The 25,441-nt window shown below is 36.3% G+C and overlaps 2 protein-coding genes across 2 annotated transcripts; both read right to left on the bottom strand.

Moving 5' to 3' along the window:
* Positions 1 to 2,122: 2,122 nt before the first annotated feature.
* On the bottom strand, positions 2,123 to 6,225 carry LOC144443659 (uncharacterized). The gene is made up of 5 exons (XM_078133202.1): positions 6,161 to 6,225; positions 4,962 to 5,065; positions 3,308 to 3,441; positions 2,776 to 2,838; positions 2,123 to 2,212 (listed from the first exon to the last, which is right to left on the bottom strand). Exons 1-5 carry the CDS (start codon positions 6,223 to 6,225, stop codon positions 2,123 to 2,125), a joined length of 456 nt encoding a protein of 151 aa, XP_077989328.1.
* Positions 6,226 to 11,222: 4,997 nt separating this feature from the next.
* On the bottom strand, positions 11,223 to 17,754 carry LOC144443647 (monocarboxylate transporter 12-like). Its single transcript, XM_078133192.1, has 4 exons — positions 17,520 to 17,754; positions 16,833 to 16,976; positions 11,889 to 12,845; positions 11,223 to 11,377 (listed from the first exon to the last, which is right to left on the bottom strand). The coding sequence occupies exons 1-4, from the start codon at positions 17,752 to 17,754 to the stop codon at positions 11,223 to 11,225; spliced, it is 1,491 nt and encodes a 496-aa protein (XP_077989318.1).
* Between the last annotated feature and the right edge of the window lie 7,687 nt (positions 17,755 to 25,441).

Here is a 25,441-nt window from a genome sequence, read left to right as displayed (position 1 = left end):
CTTCAGAAGTTCAGTAGTGATATAGGCATCGTCCGGCGTGTGTGTGTGGGGGGGGTGGTTGGGTGTGTGCGCGCGCGCGCGCATATGTAAACGACTTAAAGTCAACAACCACCAGACCGATTGGCTTGGTATTTGGTGGGGACAGTACTTATGGTGCTCTTATGAAAAACTGTTCAAATGGAAATGATTGCTTCATAGATGTGCGTTTTGGATCAAATAAGGTGATTTTTGGTCAAAAGACTTAAACTCCAAAACAACTGGGCAATTTTTAACAATGAAAAAAAACATCAATAAAATTATTCTTCAATAAATGGCTCTCACAATCACTGTGAGAAATCGAATAAGTGAATAATGAAGACAGATGGTGTCACAGTTGTCACGGATGATAACACCATAATTCCCGTACGAAATTAAATCTAAAAGCAAAAGGTGATGATGCAGGCAACACTTTGTAACAGGATGTGACCACCTCAAAGAAACGAATTTGATAAGAAACTCATAATGGAGACAGTAATAATATTAGTATGTAAAAATGTACTAAGAACAACACTGTCAAGGTAACCGAGTGGGTTTTGTGGCGTAATTGCAGTCTAGAAGGTGGGGAACCAACCGTTCCTAAGGAAAAGAATGCACGCATAAACACGGGTCACAGGTTTCACTTAAAGTACTTTGTTATGTTAACGCAAGTCAAACAATAATGTACAACACTCAGTAAGACTAAAGAATTAAATAATTTCTCTTATATTGCATGTAACATGAGTTAAGGGTTATGTTAAATGTTGGTGGTAGCAACTTAATTAGAGTCACAACTAATAAGAGTTCAGGTTGTCTCCCGACACGTGAACGTACGCGTTGTTCGCGTGAATTACTTACAAGTTCGGTGCTATCGAATTACTTTCGTCTAGCTGCACTAATTGTAGCTTTAGATGTGATTTTGAGGGCTTTTTCGTCTTTTTTCGTTCCGACGTTTAACCCGAATCAAACGCTACAATTCCTCGAACGCAAAAGCAAATAGACGAGACCAGGTTGATAACGTGAGCGAGGTGTCAGCGTACTGTCCGTTTCAAAATGCTGCATGCGTTGCTACATTTGCCGATTTTGACGGAATTGGGGTACCTCTGAACACTTCTTGAGTCTCGAAGGCTCTGTAATTAATGTTGGCGTTAGGAAATGTCCGATATTTTGTCAGGTAAGGCATAATTTAGCAGAAAAGTCCTCCCAACTGTGCGATTCCGATCTGAATCGGTTCCATCTAGTTGCGTTTGCATTACAGGAATTGTAGCGTTTGATTCGGATTAAACGTCGGAACGAAACAAGGCACAAAAACAGACGAAAAAGACCTCAAAATCACATCAAACGCTACAATTATTGAAGCTAACTTTCGTCGAGTGAGTCCGAAGCAGTCACACACTGTTGTTTGGGTTGAAGTTAGCGTTTCAGCATGCCAGCCCGTAGCAGGATTCCACGAAGTTCTATAGTGCACAGTTAGTGTAGAATTTCAGAGTCCATACAGCAACAACAACTAGCAAGGCTCCAACCAAGATGATGTTTGGTCGTCAGCCGGTGAAGCAAAAGTGATCCGTTCCACGAGGACGGGTTCCCCCCTGACCTTTGTATAGTGCCCTATCAACCACCAACCACCTGTACTCTAATATGCTAACAATAGCTACCAACCATCCTATTAAATTTACATAAACGGGATATCGACCAACTAAGGGTGAGTCTTGTATACTTTACAAAATTCACTTTGTGACAAACACACTGAAACTATATTAGTAGTCGTGGTCAAGTATCCGTACTGGCATCAATGAACGTAACTATTCAAATATTGGCCCTTGACACAATTTATTCTTTTAAACTACTAAAATTTAACCATTTAACCTAATAATTCTTAAAATTCAATACCTAAATATTAAACTGTGTTTGTGCCTTCCAAGGGTGTGTGTGTGTGTGTGTGTGTGTGTGTGTGTGTGTGTGTGTGTGTGTGTGTGTGTGCCTGCCAAAATATGGATTTAGTCACAAACTTCACTTAACACTAATACTTGGTAAGTGGTGTTAAGTTTAAGGTGTAATGTTTAGTTGCTGCCGTGAACTAGTGCAGAAAATGCACTATCTTCTTTGCTCAGTAATATTGTGCTGAATCGAACTCCTGTACTTTGCCATCATTCATCACAAGTACCATGTCAGAATCCAATATTGTGCCAATTCGATGCTGGAAAATGAATGAATATATGTACATATTGATTCAGAATTGAAGGAAATGGTTATTTTCTTACAGGGGTTGGGGTGGGTCAGTGGATTGGTAACGATTTGAAATTGGGTGTAGGATGGGGGGGGATTGTGGGGGCTTCATCCTGTTTTGAAATTTTTGAATAGTTTTGGATTGTGATAGAAGACAAATTCATTAAATGGCATAACCGTGTCTGAACAGCGGTGTTTTCCTTATCCCTAAGTCTTACAATGTTGTTTAATATCACATTACTTACAAAAACGCTGTTTAACTACGCATAATAGATTAACTATCATAATAGTTACTGTATATGTCATGAGAACCCACACTCACCTGGACAAAATGACCAGCCGCTAATGGCATTCATTAATTCTACTATGTCAGGAATGTAGTGGGATGATTAATGAAGTTAACTGATAGTTTGCGGCTACCCTTAATAAGTAAGAACTTATATTAAAAGAATCTAAAATGAATTAAACCAAAGCAGATATGAAATGTTTCCCTGCGTAGAATATATTTCTGACAGGAAAGGAGAAACTACCTACCACAATTGTTATAACAGTCCGATAAGCGAACTCTCTAGCCAGGACTTCCTGCAAAATGGCGTCCTGTGCAAATAAAAATGAACACATTTTATCTAAATCACTGGTGAAAGCCAGGATTCAGTACATCATATCCAGTCTGTTCATGTATGTGTCAATTGCCCCCACATCACTATGAATAAAGAGTTTAATTACTTATGATTAATTATTTACTTATAATAGGTTGGGTTTGTACAGTTTGCATAGAAAACTTGTTTTGCAGTATAATAACAAACTTAACACATCTTAAAAAGTGTTATTGTTATTTGCAAATTTGCAATTTATTGAGTTAGAAACACGGGATCGGTCTATATTAATTCACTCTGTTCAAATAGGAAAACGCAATAAATTGGGCCATCAATCAAAATTCCACGAGAAATGCATATTTCCCATCCATCCTTTGATGATTTTATATTTGGTATGTAATCGAAAAGCTTCACTTAACTTGATGCTTTTCTATATATCGAACATGCTTTTAAAGGGAAATGTTACATACCGTTTCTGAATCAATAGATGCTGTAGCTTCATCCATGACAAGTATCTTCGATTTACGAAGAAATGCCCTTGCTAAGCAGAACAGCTGCTTCTGACCGACACTGAAGTTGTCCCGTCCTTCACAAATTTCTGCGTCTGAAAATGTTTAACATATTGTTTATAAAGTAAATCAAAAATAAACTTTAACTTCATAAATAGATAACTTTGAGCACAGGTGCTTAAAAATTGCCATTTTCTTGGTTTGCTATTTCTTTACTGAAATGACTTTGAAAATAAAGTAAACCATTCGAAAAGTTTGTTTCCTTTCTACATTTGTAAAAGGTAACAATTTATTCTTAGTTTTAATTAACTATTTATATGCATGGGGACATAAATATGGCGACTTGATCAATATTAATGACATAATCCTAAAGGGGGCAACATTTGCCTAGAAAATAAGTTTGGTTCCGGTATACCCGACCCCCAGCTAGTTTTTCACTGCCGAACCGTAACATTTTGTTTACATATTCGAGAAAAAAATAATAAAATCGCGAAAACTGTGAAGTATCGCTAGAAATAGTGGATGCGTAAACTGACAGCATATTAAACAGACAATATACAACTGTTCTTTCAATCTATAATGGCTGTACATTTGATGGGAAGAAATCAATAACAGAGACCATACGGAAAACAACGGAAAACAGTACCCGAACTAGACACTCACACATGAAAAAAATCAAAACCAAATCAAATCTACCTACTCACCTATTCTCAAATTGAGCGTACTTGGAATCACACAATGTTTTAGATCTAATGGTGATGAACCTTGGAAGATTTGTCGAACTTTTTCAGTAGTATTTACTACAATACTATAATACAAGACTGACTACAACTTTGTACTAGTACATCAAAACTAACTATATCAAAACTAACTATATAATTCATTCGCAATCTGTATCTAAAATGCTTAATGTCAGTTGTGTGCCCTTTTTCTCTAAATGAATGTAAAATACAAGAATACTTGCAGAGTTATATTTGAGAGAGTGTCTTATGTGACATATGTTGAATTCATTGATGTTATTAAGCTTTTCGAACGGTATTAGTATGAATAAATATAACGTAATTTATAACCAAGTTGTTTTGTCTTGGGTCTCCCCATGTTACTTCAGGAACACGAGCAATGTCGAATATTTCCGAGATACACTGAGGTCAGGCGGATGCGTCCTTGTATGCACAGTTGCATCACCAAACTTTGTAGGACACAAAAAAGTAATGTGCTTTGATAACATCAAATTTAAAGCATGCATTAACATATTGCCTAATTACAAAAGTATTTCATATTGAAATTACTATTTAAAGTTAAATGCTACATCAACAAATTTGTTGGACACATGTGCTTTGTTTTTTATCAATGTATTATACACACACCACAATACATAATATGTGCTGCATGTATTGCAAAGATATTTGCTTAATACGGCGACTTAATTATGCAATTTACTCATTGAAATCAAAACCTTCAGCAAACATTATAGGACACGTGTGTTGTGTTATCATCAATGTATACACAAAATGGTATGAAATTTGAAACATACTTTCCAAACATATTGCTTGAAATTGTTATTGCAAATTAATTATTGCTTCCCTTACGGGAGATAAAAACGACAATGACTCACCAAGTTGACTTGGTATTTCTTGGACTAAGCTTTTCAATTGAGCAATGTCAAGGGCCTGCCATAACTCCGCATCATTGGAGTGGCCACCCGGGTTTAAGTTATATCTAATGGCAATGTGGGGAAAACATGAATAGTGTTAAATATTTTGCAGTTCTGTCAATAGATACTTTACAAATCAGCTAACTTCATTTACAATGATAGACTGGACAAATGGAAGCACGTGCCCAGCATGGAAAAGATTAATAAATGTGTTGAATTCTATGGCCTCCAGTATGCTTTGACCGACATCTACTAAACTTGTTACAATTGTGGCATACTTTGGGCATATGCGATTCATTTGTGCTTTTTCAAGGCTGTCAAATTTGATTGGATGGCGATCTGTTGAAAAAAATATTCCAATTGGCCATGACCTTGATCTTTAATACCAAAGCTTTTGCCTTGGAAATCATAGTTCATGTTTGCGGCGCATATTTAATGCACTGTAAAACAGATTATACATTACAGCAGCCATGAGTATTATGACCAAAAAACCAAATTGTGACCATTCAGAGGTCTACTAGTTTGTACATCTCCAAAATCATTACTAGTGCACGAACTGTCAATTAAAGTATTTACATCTATTTTACCTCGTCATATAGTTATATATAATACTGTGATATTTTTTGATGCTGTGGTATTGCTGTGCAGATTAATTTCTTTAAATTCACAGAATGATAAAACAAAACTATATCATGCCTTGGAATTCACACGCATCAAGAAATGTCATTGGCAAGGTCATGTAGCGGTTGTAGTTTCGTCTTGTGTAGACAATAACTCTTAAATTATCATATTGCACAGAAGTTCTAATGTGGTAGATGTAGAAAGGTGGACAGTACTGTACTATATCGCTATATCTGTTTGATGTTGCCGTATGGACAATGCATGTGTATATGACTCCGAGTCACATTCTAGCCTCTCTTCTGCAGAAATGTTTGTGGTTCCATCATAACGACATTGATTGAATTACCATCGAGTTGCACCCCATCACAATATCACCCATTTGTTGAAAATATATCGTGTGTGTGGCAGGTATTGATAGAAACATCAGTTCATCGTTACATACCTCTAGAGTCTCAAGTGAATTAGACACAGCTGACATAGTGGATATTGCTATTTCAGTCATTGAAAGAGGATGGAATTTAATTATGAAATTAACTAACCGTATGCTACCAGTGAATAAGACTGGATCTTGTGGGATAATGGCCAATCTATTACGTAGTGTCATTTCCCAGTATACTCAAAGTTACACGAAATATTCAACAGAAACAATGTCAAAGTCAGTTATAGCTGCATGCCAAACATGGCTACCATAATCAAAGCGCACAACGCCACCATCTCCAACAGCGAAACTAAACCCACTCAAAAACCTTGTAATTGCAGACAGAAAGACACCTGCCCTTTGAACGGCGAATGCCAAACGGAAAACATCGTATACCAAGCCACCGTCCACGGAAAAAAACAAACAAAAGTATCTGACATCCAACGTATCGAAAAAACTGACAAGATGTTTATTCCGGCGGATAAGACACGTAACTTCTATCAAGTTGAAAAACAACAATATGCAAAGCTGCTTAGAGACAACATCACGAAGACATACAAGAAAGCAGACCCAACAATGTATGATGAAATCAACATGGATGCCAAAAGAATATCTTCTGACCTCGATCTTGACGACAGAATGGAGATAATGGCGAAAAGGCAAGCTTTTATCACTCTCAAAGATCATAAAGACAACTTCGCCAACAACCCTACCTGCAGATTGATCAAACCTACAAAGAGCGAAATGGGTAGAATGAGTAAAATAATTCTTGATAGAATAAATGCCAAGATCAGGTCTTCCACTGGGGTAAATCAGTGGAAAAATACGGCATCTGTGATTGATTGGTTTACCAAATTACCAGACAAACCTAATTGTACGTTCATCATCTTCGACAACGTTAATTTTTATCCATCTATAACAGAAAATATCTTACGTAATGCATTAAGCTTCGCGAAACAACATGTTGATATCCCAGATCATGATATAGAAATTCTTATGCACGCCAGGAAATCTCTCCTATTTGATGATAACATTCCATGGGTTAAAAGAGACAACAAAGATATGTTTGACGTGACTATGGGAAGTTATGATGGAGCCGAGATTTGCGAACTAGTGGGTTCCTACATCCTAAGTACTATAATTGCATCACAGTACTCTAAAGACCTTGTAGGTCTATACAGGGATGACGGTTTAGCTGTTTTCCACACAATATCGGGTAACAAGGCAGAGCAGATAAAGAAAAATATCACAAAGATCTTCAATGACATCGGTCTGAAAGTAACCATTGAAGCTAACCTGAAAATTGTAAATTACCTCGATATCGTATTAGACCTTTCCAGTGGGAAATATTACCCATACAGAAAACCAAACGACAACCCAGTCTACATCAATTCACAGTCAAATCACCCACCGGTTATCATCAAGCATCTACCAGCAGCCATAAATAGAAGACTGTGTGACATCTCATGTAATCATAATGTTTTCAACCAGGCAGCACCCCTCTATGATGACGCACTCAAAGCAAGTGGCTATAAAGACAACCTTGCTTACACAGATAGAATTAACACCATCAAGAGACGGAGAAATAGGAAACGTAATGTCATCTGGTTTAATCCCCCATACAGTCAAAACGTAAGCAATAACGTCGGGAGAATTTTCCTCCAACTTCTTGGCCGTCACTTCCCTAAGGAGCACAAGTTACATAAAATTTTCAACAAGGGGAATGTGAAAGTGAGCTACAGTTATATGAATAGCATGGCTTCCATCATCAAAGCTCACAATACCATAGGGATATGCAACTGTCGTGATAAATCAACTTGCCCGCTTGATGGGAAATGCCGATCAGATAATATCGTCTACAGGGCCCAGGTCAAAATAAACAACAGAGATACCAAATCCTACATTGGCTCAACAGAAAACAGCTTCAAAACGCGTTACGGCAACCACAAGTGTTCTTTCGCCAATAACAAATATGGAAATTGTACTGAACTTTCAAAGTGTGTCTGGAAAATAAAGGAGTCGGGCCACCAGTATTCCATCAACTGGGCTATCATTGCCCATGCAGCCGCCTACTCTAATGCAACAAAAAGGTGCAACCTGTGTCTTACAGAGAAGATGTTTATCATCAGTGCAAATTAATCAGGACTCCTTAATAAACGATCAGAACTGATTTCAAAGTGCCGCCATGAAAACAAATATATTCTTTCATTCCACCATGTCAAACCTCAACGCGCATCACATCCGGGTACCAGTTCTTCTGCGAGTTCGAATTCAATCACTTGAATTTCCGTTAAAATTTAGTCGTTCGAAGATCGCATTCAAGCGTGAAACTCTGAGTAACGGCTCCGTACCATAACTTGTGTATTTTGTGTAATACAGCTCTACTTCTCAGTATTGAGCGCTTTTCCTTCAGTTTATGACTTACCTCTTACACTGAATTAGTATATATATATATATATATATATATATATATATATATATATATATATATATATATATATATATATATATATATATATATATATATATATATATAACTCGGTGAGTATCAATCTGCTAAGACAGTGCTCTATACCGCAGTGGCAGAGCGCAATAGTTTTGTATGGGGAAAGAACTCTATACTCGATTGCATCATTATGGAGACATGGAGATACAGTTAACCCAATTTATTTAATACGGCAATGCAAGACACCTTGACATCATACATTATAAAAACCTAATAACACATAAAATATGAAGATAAAATTGAAAGATGAAGTTAAAATTTGGTTGACCATTCGAGCTTTGGGACTACCAGCTCTAAGATCTAGACATTAATCCTGGCCTCCAAGGGTTATCTTATCTCGACCAAGCTCCATATAAAACATCTTAGAAACTCCAAAACTACATATCTTTTGTCTAACCACTAGTTAAATACTCCAACACCTCTTTTCTGATTGATTGCTACGACGCTATTCGCCGAGATCACTAAATTGGCATCTTGATCACGTGAAACAGTAAAATTGGGTATTAGCAATTCAAATTTTCCTTGCGACACCCCTAGCTATAGGGAGATTTCAAGACAATCCTGATGAAATGATAACAGTCTAATTTACATAGTCTACTTAGATGTTATATTTCTCCTGGAATCCACTCCATGGCAATGGCTTTTTGCATTTGCCACTAAAGATCTCGCTCACATATTTAATACCATGTGGCTTTGACTTTTCTAATAAATGGACTCCCCGCTAATAATATTTTTGTCATTCCAAATTATTTGTGAAGCAACATCCTGTACTGTCTGAATATTTGTTTGACTTGTCAACAATTAAATAACATAGTTGCAGGTTATGTTCATCTCTGCAACATCAGTCATTTTCAGCCCTCATTTACCTAAATCTCTCATGATTGTCTCATTTTTACCTCCCGTAAGGGTACGGGGGGTATTAAAAGGGGAATGTTTGTTTGTCTGTCTGTCTTTCTGTCTGTCTGTCTGTCTGTGTCATCATTTTCTAAATTTTCGGCTGGCTCAATTGTAATGAAATTTGGGATATATAATCTTTAGGGCAATAGCTAGACCTGATATGTTTATGGGTGTCTGTCTGTCTGTCTGTATGTCTGTCTGTCTGTGTCATCGTTTTCTCCATAACGGCTTGCTCAATTCAAACCAGATTTTGAAGATGTATTCCGTAGGGTAATGGCAAGACTTGATTAGGTTTTGGTAAAGATCCCGTGAATATTAATGAGAAATTTACATAATTAATGATTTTCGGTAATTAGGCTATATCTCAGGAATGCACGCTTCAAATTCATTATAACTTAGTACACACATTTGCGATACTAAAATGCACCTGTCCTTAAAATATTACAAATGTAGCTTTTAGTTTTAATAAGTTATTGGCATATTTTCGATTGGCCAAAAAAAGAAAAAAATAGTTTCTCGTCAGGAAATGTCGTCTAAAGTGGTGCGACTTGATCACCATTTTCTAAAACACGACTGGCTCAATTCAAACGAAATTTATTGCATGTGTTCTGTAGGGTAGTGACAAGAACTGATTAAGTTTCGGTAAACATCCCAAGAATATTAACGAGAAATTTACATAATTAATGGTTTTCGGTAATTAGGCTATATCTCAAGAATGCACACTTCAAATTCAATATAATTTAATACATGCATTTGCGATACCAAAGCGCACTTGTCCTGAAAATATTATTGATGTAGCTTTTAGTTTTAATAAATTATTGGCATATTTTGTAGGCCACTAAAAAGGAAAAATAGTTTCTCATCAGGAAATGTTGTCTAAAGTGGTATTTTTTTTTTACATTCTCAACAAATGTCACAGTACATGTTGTGGTTGGCCAGGAGATCACTAACAGCAATGAGCAAATAGCAATCAATGAGAAAAAAATAACTTATTACATATGTTCTGTTGTATTCCAACGATTGTCTGTAGGAACGACAATCTCAAAACTTTGCCCTTACGGAAGACATTCAGTTTACATCTGGTAAATTTTGTTTTCTTTTTCTTCCACAAAATCTTCGAAAGAAAGAATTAGCTTCTTATGTAAAGCATTTAGGTACAGCAATCGTCTTCAAAATGTACACAAGTTGGGAAATTCCGAAACACTTTGAAAGAGTAACACTTCGTCCAATGGTGAGGTCTCTGGCCTTCCATCTGTCCAGTTTATTCCAGCTATTCCAGCATTTAATCAGTTTATCGTTTTGCAGTTTGTCATCATGACCTATAAATACTCCTAGGAGTCTAATTGGTGACTTGGTTTCCGGCCAAAGTGATGGGAGATCACCTGAGTATTTCCATATTTATTTCAATACACCTACCAGTAATAGCTCTGTTTTATTATAGTTCATTTCTAGATTAACATTCAGTACAAAACACTTTTCATTCAAAATCAATCTATCCTGAACTGTATTGAATTGATTTTACATCTGACTAGCTTTCCAAACATTCCCTAATGAAAGTCATACATTTGACAGGCAGAGTCTTCATGTAAATTAGACAGCAAAGCAAATCCATTTACTGTCTGCGTCAGGGTAATAAATTCTATTATTATATAATAGTATTTGTCAGCGACGTCATTCCAGTACAAAGTCCCACAACTATGTTATAAATGTTTCTGCAAGAATCATAGTTATTCAAAATCTGTCATGCTGGTTCTTGTTTCATCTTAACATTACAATGCCTTTAAGAACCCTTCTTGTCGTTGACTTTGTGTCTTCCTTTATTTCGATTATCTGTATACCATGTCGGTATTGCCATGACCAAAACCCCTACAATTAATATTCCGGCAGCAGAATAAAAAGACGTGTTGTATGACTGAGTTTTATCCAAGAAATAACCTGAAATAAACATATAATTTATTACGTTACATCTGTTCGGATATATGATCCTTTCTACTCGAGAAAGAACGTTTAAAAATGCGAGTCAATTGACTGTGCCCAAACACTAGTAATCAATTCATCAATTCATCAGAGAGAGAGAGAGAGAGAGAGAGAGAGAGAGAGAGAGAGAGAGAGAGAGAGAGAGAGAGGGGAGAGAGAGAGAGAGAGAGAGAGGGTGGAGGGGGGAGGGAGAGAGGGGGAGGGAGAGAGAGAGAGAGAGAGGGAGGGAGACTTCTAAAAAACACAGCACTTAAAGCTGCTATGTTTTGCATGTTTAATATCTTTTTCCGATGATATTCCTTTACTTGTCTGTTTTACATTTGTTCTGTTTATTTTAATTTTCCAAAAAGTGTAGCTGTGATATTCCACATGAAAAGATTAATAGTAAAAGTTAAAATACGCCTGTTTAAGATTGCCACATTGGGAATGTTATAGGTGTCTATAAATAGTTAATATATATTTCACAAACCTGATAAAGGCGGCCCGATTAGAAATCCCAAACCAACAAAGAAGGTAGTAACAGCGAATCCTTCAGCCAGTCTTTGTATACCAACAACCTGTTTAACACACACGGGATCCAACACTGAAAATATACCACGGCCTATTCCAAGAACGACAGAGATTACCACCAACATGGGGTAAGAGTTTGCGGTTGGTACAACAATCGTTGCGACTGCAAATATTCCATAGCCTAAAGAGTGTGCGTAGATCCTACCCCCCTCAATTCCACAGCAATCGAGTAGAAAACCGGTAGCTATGGAACAAATACAAGTTACGATACCCATAATTGACTTCAAGAAAGCTGCGTCTACATGACTTGTCCCTTTTCTGATTCCTGCATCGACAAAATGATTGAATACGATGCTTGAGCCAAAGGCATAGAGAAAGTGGGATACTGCCAACGCCGTAAATAGCGGAGTTTCTCGAAAAACTGCTAGAAGTTTATTTTCATTCTTATTATTTATCTTGGAATGTTTGTTCTCATTGGTTTCTAAACTTTCCCTGTTTTGACAAATGTCAATAGCTTGATATGTGCACGTGGCCCTCTGTTCTTGGCGTGTTTCGTTAATCTGAGTATCACTGAATCCTTGGTTTTCCAACCCATCACTGTTTTCAGTGTCACATTTATCGGATAAAGTCATCTGTACATTATCATTTTGTGCCTGCTCATTGATATACTCTTCCTGTAGATGTATTGGTCTAAGAAGTGCTGCACAAACACATGTATTGGCCGAAATGGATGCAAATATCATCAATGTGCCTCTCCAACCATAATGATCAAGTAGAAACTGACAAAGTGGTGGCAATATAAACACACCCACACCCTGACCGGTAAGCGACAAACTACTCGCAATGACAAAACGCCTTTTGAAGTAATGTCCCATCAACACCATTGGTGGTACAAGGACCAGTCCAAACGAACAACCTAGAAGTACAAATAAATGGTGCCAATGGCACCGCAGTACAGTTAGAACTTTTGCACTTCATAGGAAGTAGACAATATGACCATAATATTATTATGTTTACTCTAAAGAGTCCTACTTCTTATACCTTCACAACAAATATACACTCCTTGTCATCAAATGCTCAGTATTTAGGTATTTGAGGAAATCATAGAATACACTCGACAATAATCTGATTTGTATGCTTGAATGTTCCTTGTTATTTAAATAACGTCCTCTACAAGCAGTTTTTCTAAACATGTAGAATAATGTGTAACACATTAAAGCACGTTTAAAATTGAATAGAAAGTTGCAAACACATTGCGAGCTTGGTATTCAGTCTTAAAGAGTTTCTTAAATAATAATGATAATAATAATAATCTTTCTTTGTCGAAATAAATTCGGAAATTTGTTGAATGGTCACCATGGAGAAGCGTCGTGGTGTTGTTGAAGCAGGATAAACCCGTACGCGTATTAACAGGTACAAATCTGTATTGTTCAGCATGGCGGGGTCAAACTGAGTATCACCCTTCTTACTTACAGACCCGGGTTAATTTCTTAAATCAAACCGAGCCGATACCGGATGGGTTCGAACCCAGACTGTAGAGATATAAGAAGCCTACGAGTTAACCGCTCGGACACCAACAACCCAACATGACTTAATTACATATAAATTCCTTTTGTTATACTAGGATGTTCAGTATCCTAGCTGCAGTTGCTACAGGTGCATGTATATTTTCCTTAGTTTCCTTGCTAATATTCTGCATGTCTTTTAAGAAAGAGTACTGTTGAATATATATATATATATCACTATTTCCTTCTGCATAACATCACTTATAATATCTGAACCAATGAAATTTGGTATAAAGAAACTCATCAGTGGCAAATTTATGTTGCGAAAAGTTCTAAAATGTTTTCACAAAACCCTGTGCCCTGGTGATATATGTCTGAGATGGTGAGAATCGTGCATAGAATATTGTAACGTACCATGACATGGGTTCATAGTGGTGCACATATTAAGCTTAGTTAGTAGCTATATATCGGTGTCAAGGAAATGATCATCTATATCTGTTTCCGTGAACAATTGGGATCTGTTGTCCTCACTATGTTCTTAATACTGGGGTATAGGTTCTTTAGTTTGCCAATCTTGTTATGAATTTAAATGCACTACTATAAAATGTGCAGTTCTACCAAAATAATGATTTGAAGATGCCCACATCTTTCCCCATTAACATAATTATACTGTTTTGTTTTTGACCTGTCTTTTTGTAAAGCACGAGTAACAAATTCGACTATACATCAACAGGTCTCAAACTCTTAAACATTTTATTACACGTATATGTTATTTGCCAAATACTGAACATTCCATATCTTGCTGCCAGAGGGACTTTTTCAGGTAGTAACGGAAAGCCGGAGACGAGACGTTACGATACCGGAAAAATTACCTCGCGCAGCAAGATGTGGAACAGTATTTGGCAAATAACATACTTATATGTAACCTGTGACTACGAATTCATTTTTGAACATCTAACAGTGCTGTTTCATTTTAAAATAAACGTCACTTCCGCGTTTTACTGTTGAGCGTAGTATCACGGACCTCTCCGATAACTACAATGCTGCTGTTTACATGTCAGCCTTAACTTTATCATCCAGTCACAGTGCGCATTTGCTCAGTAGTATGACATAATGTTTACTCTTTGCATATCATTCAGTGACATAGGACGTGCAGTGATCACGTGATACAACAAGCAAAAATACGGCTTTTAGTGAAAAATACGCCTGCATATCTGCAGGGCTCTCGACCAATCAGAATGCGACATTGGTGACAGGTGACGTATCATTCTTTACCAACTCCACCACAAAGTAATCAGTTTGATGTGGGTATTTTGATATTCCATGTGGTAATTAACATCATGAAAAGTAATGCGTACTACAAGGAGAAATGCAGGATTGTGCAACAGTGAAAAAACCAAGCGTCGGATTTGCAGTCTAGCTTCTTTTTAGTGAGCATTCAGTAATTACGTAGGAAGGGTTGGGTGTCAAATTCAAAAAAGTCGATAGATTTTTCTTATACTTTGCGTACTTCAAACAATGTTTTTTCTTTTAAAATATTTCAGTGCACATTACATATACATACCCTATGAAAATGAATACACATTTGACATATACATGTAGTTTCTTAAGCCAGTATAGTATAGTAGACCATAACAATCTGTAACACAAATTGATCAAACCGATACTAGTACATTGAGTTCTGTTACATGAAACAAATCATTAACTGATACACTAGTAAGGAAAAACCTGGTCAAAGAAATAAACAGCTGAAGCCACAGAAGAGTGCAAATTGGTTTCCAAAAAAATTGCTATCGCACTGTTTATTTTATGAAGCTAACTTGCTTTCTTTATTCGTGAAAACACCACTTCAAATTATTTTATATCTTTCTCTTTTTTTTGCTTTGATCATGGCTACACCCGTGGCGTGGAAAACCCCGGTAACATTTACCGGCTTTCACTGTATGTCGTCACTGTCCAGTTTTTTTTACACGTAGTGTCAACTGCCTGCATGCATCCTTCATCCTACACAGTTATATTTTCGGAAATGTGTGTAGGGTGATTGTTTCACTACGGGTGCTGCTACACCCACTAACAAAACACCGAGTAACCATTGTTGCTTGTAGGCTAATCTGGTACACAATAATATGTACAGTTACAGATAATAATAGTATATGGCCGCGTAATTAGTAATTCATAAGTAAACCTTACACAAAAACTTAGAAGGCTTTTGTAACACTTGGGGACCTCGACACCTTTCGTGAGCTGGCTGAGGTGCCGAAGTTAGTCGAAGCACAGGGGATTAAGGGGGCAAGTATTTTTTGCCAATGCGCGTAACATTTAGAGGTATGGATGCAATTTCCTTTATTTTTATGGCCAAATAAACATAATTACGATCAAAATATTATCAACCTTTGCATGTACACTTTAAGTGTTTATAAGATCTTGGGCACAGGTAATAAACAACAAGGGAAATACACACATCTTTTAATTTCGGTGCTCATTTAACTTTTTAACTCATTGACAGCCATATTTGTTTTAAAAATAAAACATTTGTGCAGCAGCTGTGGAACCCAATCTAATTAATATCTGATGTCACAGTGGGGAAAGCGACTAGATGTCTTTAGTTACCTCTATTTCCACTGTTTTGTACATGTGTCATTTGTTTTGTTCCGCGAACACCCGGAACAAAACAAATGACACAACACGATGGAAATAGAGGTAAATTAAGTCTTCTAGCTGCTTTCACCACATCAGGTTTTAATCAGATTGCTGTGGAATCATAAGACATATAGACTTATTCAAATGGCAACCCATAGAATAATGTCTTTTCTTTCCACTCTGGTCAATATATTTGATATCAACCTTCATGACAATGACTAAATGGCAGCCATATATGTGTTGTAAAAATAACTTTCTGTTGCATAAGGTTAACTCCTATGTTATCAACGAATTTTTTTCTTTTAAGACCATTTCCCATTTCTTATTTCCCTTGTCTTTCTGGATAAAATTATCAAATCAAGCCATTATTTGCATGTTGTGCTATTTATACACTCTCTGGTATTGAAATGTGATTGAAAAAAAATTCTTTCAAATCATGTTCAAAGATATACAGACATACACACGTGCATTATATTGCCGTTTATATCATCTACAATTTGTAAAATAAAATACACGAGCACTTATAAGCATCTATCCGATATGATCAAGTTTCTGTAAATATCTTAAATATATATTTTACCCTGATCTTTACCTTCTGAGTCAAAGTGTAACAAAACCACCAGTTAGTCGCAAAGAAGTAAGGTATTTGAGGGGAAATGTGTCTTCTACGAAGATTTAAAATTTGTTTATCGCATGTCTCGATTCAAATGTCTGTGAAAGGTGGTGGTTTTCTTCTTCTTCAAATTTGAATCACTTACCTGCACAAATGCCAAGGCTGATGTACAGGTATACAATGCCAGTAGCGAAAGAACTTGCAAAGAAAGCCAAACACGATAATACGCTCCCAAGCATGGCCACTTTTCGGATACCAAATTTATTGGAGAGTTCAGCACCTATTGAACCTACAATATATATATAACATTTGGTGCACATGATAACGGTTCAACTCACCTCAGAAGAATCTGGTGTTGCTATACGTTCTTGGTACAAGTAAGCTGTTATTATTACTGTCACTGCTTTGATGGTTGTATACATACATACATACATACATACATACATACCTACCTACCTACCTGCCTGCCTGCCTGCCTGCCTGCCTGCCTGCCTGCCTGCCTGCCTGCACGCACGCACGCACGCACGCACACACACACACACACACACACACACACACATACATACATACATACATACATACATACATACATACATACATACATACTGATTGACTGACTGACTGACTGACTGACTGACTGACTGACTGCCTGACTGCAAATCGTGTACCAAACAAGATCTATGGCTATTCATGTCACCTCTATATCTGTAATATGTCATTACAGTAATTCGGTGAAGCAAAGATGCAATTGAAAATAAAAAAAAGTGTGGTTGGAGTATTGGGCTTTCTGTATTCTTTGTTCTTATACTTAAAACTATACATGATGACTTACCTGCACAAAAATTAGCAGCCGTGAAAACAGAGATAATTCCAGATGTGACAGCACCGCCTGCTTTGAAGTAGCCCAGGAATTCAACGTATACAACCGACATTGCTGCTTCACTTCCACGAATAAACAAAGTGATAAAGAAATACGCCACAGTTATCATCCATCCCCAGCCTCCGTCTGGTGGTTCTACAAGCTCTGGTTTACGAGTGTTAAGCTCCGAGTGTTTATTGACAGGCATTTTGTATCGAATTTTTAAGTGCTACGCCCTGTAACCGTTGCATTTCATTGCATTGTATTGTATTGTAAGCCTGATTGGAAGTGTTCATTCCGATTTAGATTGAGGGGTGTTATGTGATGTGCGAGTGGGTTGTGCGTGGACGAAGTAACTCCTTTGTGGTATAACAACATAGTCCGAGTTCCTATTTTCGCAGATGTTTACCCTTGAAGACGAACAATGTAGCAGTTGATAGAAATGCAAATGGCACATTTTTTTCAAATATGAAAGTAATACTCCTCTTGAAAATCGAGGTATCATTTGTGACGAATATAACCCGGCGTTTTGTTTCAATGGCTGACCTCTGTTTACGGTGGCCCAGAGATGATATAGGAACAATACATTTGTGGAAGAAATAATTAATTTTTTGAGAGCAAAATATTCAGAACAAGGATAAAAAATTTCTTTCATAGGACAAAACATTGGGGTTTTTTTGTTCAAAATAGAAATATCAAAGCAAAATGTTCAAATTTGTAAGACAAAACTTCCTTTTACAAAGCAGAAAATTTATAATTTATTTGCATAACAAGATTTTTACTTCTTGAGGCCAAAACATTTTTTGTTACAGATCAAAAAAATTTTTTTTGATGCCAAAACTTTTTTTTTCCAGATCAAACATTTTTTGAGGCCAAAACTTTTTTTTTCCAGAGCAGAATGTTTTTTTGCATAACAAGATTTTTTCTTCTTGAGGCCAAAAATTGTTTTGTTTTTTTACACGTCAAAAAAATTTTTTTGAGGCCAAAACTTTTTTTTCCAGATCAAAAATTATTTTTGAGGCCACTTTTTTTTTCCAGAGCAGAATTTTTTTTGCATAACAAGATTTTTACTTTTTGAGGCCAAAACTTTTTTTCCAAGAGCAGAATTTTTTTTTGCATAACAAGATTTTTACTTTTTGAGACCCAAACTTTTTTTTAATGTCTCCAGTAGGCTGTGTCCACAATAAAAGGTTCCATAAATCTATTTGGCTTTATATCATATAGTGTATTTTGCATCAGTCAATCTAGAGCATATACGTCAATTTCGTCCTTGACTTTGATATATGTACACAGTTTGTTTTACTTGTCTGCAAAGTGAACACGAAATACTTATAATGACTGGTTACATTGAGGCAAAATAACCGATTCTATCGCCTGTATTCCCATTCAATATTCATTGAGGTAACAATATTTAATCATTTTGGCGAACGATTCCTATCAGAAATTGAATCTCAAATTATCATTAGAAGTCAGTGTCACTGTGATAGATTGGGAGTTCCCTGTACAGGAACAACATACAAACAGTCGTCCATTCCATCACCAATAGTCTTATTATCAAACGATTACCAGGAACATAGCTCGTTTTAACTTACCGTTTTTCCTGTTTCAGTTTGTATAGAGTTGCTGAGCATGTAATAAGACGATATGTTGTCGTCGTCGTCGGTGTTGTTGTTGTTGTTATTGTTGTTGTTGTTGGTGGTGGTGGTGGTGGTGGTGGTGGTGGTGGTGGTGGTGGTGGTGGTGTACACTTTATCCAATGTGACTGTTAACGCTGTTTATTGCAGACCTGTAAATTTCCCCTCGTGATCAATACAGAATTTCGCAACCGAAAACTCAAATTTATTAAGGTTAACAACTCTTTTGAAAATGTTCCCCGGGTCGGTAAAACATAGTATTAAAGCGGTTCTTGGTCGCACGAACAAAACCAATCTAATCACAAGCAAACGGACAGTTTGACAAAAAGCCTGTGGACTAGGTTAGGCGAAACATCACTTGCAGGTAATTAGAATGTTTTGGTCGTGCGACAGGAACCGTTATAGTACTATTAACAACAACTCTGTTTTGCAGTTGACTGACCATGTTTTTAGACAGTGTCCATTCTTAAAAATATAATGTAGCAAATTTGTTTTTGTGTGTGCAGAACAATGGAAACGTTACCCGGTATTATGTTTCATAACCCTTTTATCGAGTGGCTATTTTTGAATTTCTTTCCACTTTATATAGATCTATATCTATTTATTTAATTGTCTATAATTATTCATTTATACATTGACATCTGACAGACAGACAAAGTGCCCACTCTAGCGAATCGAGATGATTATGTAGAACGAGTTAATTATGTAGGATTTTATGGGATTTTATTTTGGCCTCAATCTTTACCAAAACGTTAAAGTTTGAAATACAGTGGATGTCGTTACGACTGAAATATTTACCATCACAATGTGGGAAAGCATTTCGATAGATTTTGCATACTAGTATTCATGCTTAGCCGGAACTCCGAACAATGCTACTTCCTTGTATATAGAAAACTACACAATAAGCACGGTAATGTTCTAAATGATATGAATAAGGTACAGAAAAAAAAGAAGGAAGTAATGATATATAATCACACATTAAAGTGCATTTCTATAGATTTTACATATTCATGATACAGTTTGATTAACAAAAGCGCTCACCACTATGATTGGTAAAGTTTTCTAAAGTTTTCTGTAGCGGTCACAGCACAATAAAATACTACCAGAAACCCAACACCATAATAATAATAATAATAATAATAATAATAATAATAATATTTATTTCTTTTATAGCGCATTACATAATCAAAGAAAATCTCAATGCGCTTCACACAAACACAATATAAAAAAAATCAAATATAAAAAAAAAACATTACATTTGTAAAAATCACTAATACCCGTGCACATTCATTTAAAATTAGACATTTAAAATTAAACATAACTCACATTAGAAGTAATTTTTTTAGCTCCGCTGTCAGCGAAAGCTGAAAGCGTAGCTTTAGGTATAGGTGGGTATTGAGGTATAGAGAGTAGAGTGAATCATAGGTGTCCGTCAAACTTTTATATTTTCACTATCTACTCCGAAAGTGACAGTCGGAATTCTTCGATATTTGGTGTGCATGTTCCCTGGGGGGAGGCTATTCAGATTTGTTCATGCCAAGTTGATCTGTGCCATTTTCAATTTTTTATGATTTTTTTTCCAAAAATGACATTTTCATCAACTCCTCATAAACTTCAAGTCAGATTGCTTTGATATCTGGTGTGTTGATGCACTGGGGGTAGCTTACTTAGATTTGTTAATTTCAAGTCAGCACGTCTTCTCTTCTATTTTTTATGATTTTTTTTTTGAAATTTGAAAAAAAAATGAATATGTTAATGAGCATAATGACCGACGCCATATTGGAAATCAGTCCGCGAGACTTTAGGTAAAGTGCAACTTTTCAAAAGACACTATTGACGTCAAACAAGCAATGTTATATGTGCTATAGTCTTAATTCTACGCATTGTGCGCCCAAATGACAAATATTTGTTCGAAAAAGGTTTGTAAACTTCAAATCCAATTCACACACCACCCCTCCTACAGAATGGTTCATTCCAGTATATGCACCTCATAACTCATGATCATTGTGAGAAGTCTTCCATGCCTGAACTGAAGTGTTTTTGACAGAGTCAGTCGTCAATAAAAACGATAATACTCTTTCTAAAATTACCACATTTTGAAAGGGAAAGTACTTTGTGGTTCATTTATGGAGTTTTGTTTTTGTACGATCAATATTGGTGGCAAAATTACAGCGTCAAAATTGCCGACAATCCCAAGTACCCGGATGCACGAGGGACTAACCCAGAAGCAAGTCGTTGTCAGCCATACGTTACAGTGCAGTGGTAACATCGTCCGAGAAATCGCTGCGTTCAGTGTCATTATTCACAGAATTGTTGTTTTCGAGTGAAACCCCGTCTTGAATTGTATAACTCTAACAAATGAAGACATGTCAAGTTATATTTTGAAAGTTATATCGCTAGTTTGAGACGATTTTCTCACGTACTATCGGGGCTTACTTGGACTTGGACCTTACTCCAGTTCATCGGGAAGTTTAGCCAGCCCGATAATTCTTTCTGGTTTAGTTTACAACACTTTTGATCGCGCAGATTTTGTTGTTGTGATGAAAAGAAATTAAAAAAAAGATCACTTCAACCATTTCGTTGTGTTTTCTTTATGAAAGGTAATCGAACATGAACGAGTGTTACCACTGTAACCAGGAGGGTCTATGCTGTAACGTATGGCAAGGGTTCGACATACACGCTGGTCCGCTATCCGGTCCCGCGAGTCTAGTAACTTTCTGTAAGGACCATGTACCAGTAAAGGTTACTAAAATGCCCATTGCATTGCAGGTAGTCCGACGGGATAGTGACTTTTCGATAGGTATATCAGGGAGCTCAGAATTCAAACCACCGGCTATATGATGAATTCACGGTCATAGTAAAATTCATTTGATTTTTAATTTGCTATTTTGACCAACTCCGGTTTGTCTATTCGCGATAAAATTACGATTAGTTTGGAAACGGGGTAGATTTTCTATGATTCCGTGTCATAAAAGCATGTGTTGTGTAGTTTTCGAAAAGCACACCCGGTGGGAAAGTCGCCCAACAGACGATCTCGCGCCATTGCTGTACTACGTGGCACTTTATTCTGGCGGGGAGTCTCTTGAAAACGGGAATAGCGAACGATGAGCCAATCAAGTGAGACCTTTCAAATGTAGCTAATATTATAGCCAATAAAATTAGTTGTACGATGATATGTGTATAATAAGTCCTCTACACTGTAACAAGTAAATAGTAAAGTTGAAATCTTTGTCGCATGAATTCGTATTTATGTACGGATGCGTAGTCTTTCTGAACAGTAATTCTTAGATCAGTTAGTATTTAAACTACGTTTCTGAGTTAATTATTCGGTAGGTTATTGACGAGCTCCCTTTGTAAAAACGCTGTACAAATTGGATGTCGGCGTTCGCCCGGCCACGTTCAACGGAACTAGTGAAGCTCAATCATAACAATGGTGGCTGTCAAAATCGAAGACGCAATTTGACCGTGTTGTTATTTCAGTGAGTTTATTCAGCAAGAAAACAACGTGTTCTATGTTTTTGTACTTCCTACATGATGTGATGATCGTTTTTTTTACCGGTACAACTTACAGCCTACAATGAAACTGCTAACTTACTTACTAAAGTAACACTGACCATGGATGTATTAGTGATACATCACTAATACATCCATGCACTGACACGATTCCGTGTTCCGTGTTCATGTTTTGGTATTCAGTTTGAAAAATTAAAATCCTGAACTTTATTTTGCGAACGGTTTTGTCATTTCTTAGTAATTATAGGGCCGACTGTATCACGTTTAACGTTTATGTCAACCCGGAAGTACATAGACACGAAAATAGACGAAGTGACTTGTACATGTAATTAGTAACAAGATTTTGCTGTAACTGCTGGTAACCTTCAAATTTATTTATTTTTATGTTGTAAATACATTCTAATATGCACTAAGGACAACACTATAAAGACTTGCTCTATGGGAAGGTAATTTTTTGTCTTTTAAAAATGCAATAGTTAGATCAATGTGTACCAGAAATGTTATGTAGTATTTAAGCTAGAAATAAGACCACATAACATCTTATTACTCCTCCCCCCCCCCCCAATTAAGACAAACTACTCACAGAAAGCAACAAAAAAAAGAGAAGAAGCTCCAAAACATAAAAAAGAGAATAAAATTACAGTAAGGAGTTGATGATGCACAAACAACTACAACGAAATAGACAGTTCAATTACAACAGTGTTTGAAATAAATATGGGGTTTGGAAAAGTGAATTAGAAGTAGAGCAAAAGCTAAGAGAGATGAAGGGCCTAAGTGAACAAGCGAAAGCACTTAAAGATAGGACCACCAAATTTTTTGCAGGACTACTACGTTATCAATTTTACTAGTCCTGTGGGATAGTGACTTTTACTCCAGTGTCGAACCCTGTTGGCTGAGAATGACTCTCTTTCGGGTACTTGGGGATTGTCGCCGTACAGAAACTAAGATGGTGATTAATACATTTCTTCCCTATATATATATATATATATATATATATATATATATATATATATATATATATATATATATATATATATCTACTACAACTAGTACAAGTTGAATGTTGTTGACTTGGTAAATTTGTTAGAAAATTGAAATTCAAATTGCTTCAAAATTATTTTAGATCCCTAGTTTATTTCATTCATCATTAAACTTTTCCAGGGTTAAAGCTGTAAGACACTGGAATTATTTATAGCCAACCTCAAAATCCTCTTTTTTTCTTCTTTTTCTTGTGTGCATTTCCCAGTCATTTTTCCCTGAGATTTTGTGCAATTTTTCATAACAGTAGATTTTTGTTATAAAATGGTGACTATGGTATAAAAGTACAATACATTACCAACTTCTGTGTAAAATGTGTTTTATAGTGAGACATCATATGAAACCACTAACCACTTTATTGCATCGCTAAAACAAAACTGCATAGTAAAGAGCTGAAGAACTGAACCACTTCTACATGTCACCAAAATAAAAAATAAAATAAAAAAAAAACAGCGGAGCTATTCTGACCGATAGGTCGCTTGTTTATCAACTTATCAACATTTCAGTAGTAAATACAAAAGCTGTTATCATTGAAGGTGTGAAGGTTTTCCGTCGAATTTTGTTTAGAAGAAGTTCGGCAATCGCATTACCCCCCCCCCCCCCCAAAAAAAAAAAAAAAAAAAAAAAAAAAATAACCACGAACGAAGTTCTCATCTTGAGCTTGTGTGACATTGTGCAATCGTCCCGAAGGGGATTTTGGTCAGAGTTCCCATGAGTCAAATTGCTTAAGTGAAGAAACGTCTATTAGTAAGCATACGCTACAGTTTTTTACTGCTATACGTTTCCCACAGCATGTCACTGTTTTGCAACTGAATGGAATTAACACGATGTGTGATGATATAGAAGGAGTAAATACTAAATTTGTTACAAAATCATATAACAAATAATTGTATCTCAATACATTGCAAAGTTATGTGGAGAAGGGGATGTGAATTTAGAATGACAAGAGATGCCCCGCAAAAGATATGAAATGTCCTGATATTTGAATTCGCTTTTTGCATTCTTGTTAATTAGACTTTGCCATGAATATGCAAAATCTAGAGAAATGTCGATTATACAGCAGTACGCCATTCTTTTTGTTCTGTAATTTATTCATATCTATCAGAGTTTACCGATCATTCGACCAGAGTTCCTATGAGTCTGGTATGTGAAACCAGAAATATCTTCGCCAAATTAATGAATACACAAACATGTACAAGTTGTATATGCTGCGTTTTGCCATATTGTTATACATTCTCCGATTTCTCTGTTTTGCACCTACGTATTTTTCTTACAATATGCATGGTGAGAACAGAAACAATGTTCCTTTTCTGTTGTTATTTTTAGTTTTAGTGAATTTCGCATCTTTTGATCAATTTAGAGATCTGTTCGGCTCATAAGTCAGTTAGTCTCATCTCTAATTTTGCTTTTTCCCACACACTACACTGTTAAGGTTGAAAGCTGATGTTTTTACTGCGCGTCTTCACTGCGCAGGTAAAACATCGTTCATATCTAGTGAGAGAGTATGCGGTCACATTGACTGCATACACACTTACAAATATGGTTTCGCATACTGGCATTCACTATTGTTTTAACTCACATCTGAAGGAAAATGGTCTGTAAAGGGACTGCTTTAGTTGTCGCGATGATCGTATGGATTTATAAATCGATTTATGACAGGGAGTTTACATTTTTTCCGACGCACCCTGTCAAGGAGAGCGATACACCAAG

This window comes from Glandiceps talaboti, chromosome 2 (genome assembly GCF_964340395.1).
Source record: "Glandiceps talaboti chromosome 2, keGlaTala1.1, whole genome shotgun sequence".
Taxonomy (NCBI): domain Eukaryota; kingdom Metazoa; phylum Hemichordata; class Enteropneusta; family Spengelidae; genus Glandiceps; species Glandiceps talaboti.
This window is presented reverse-complemented; position numbering and strand designations above follow the sequence as displayed.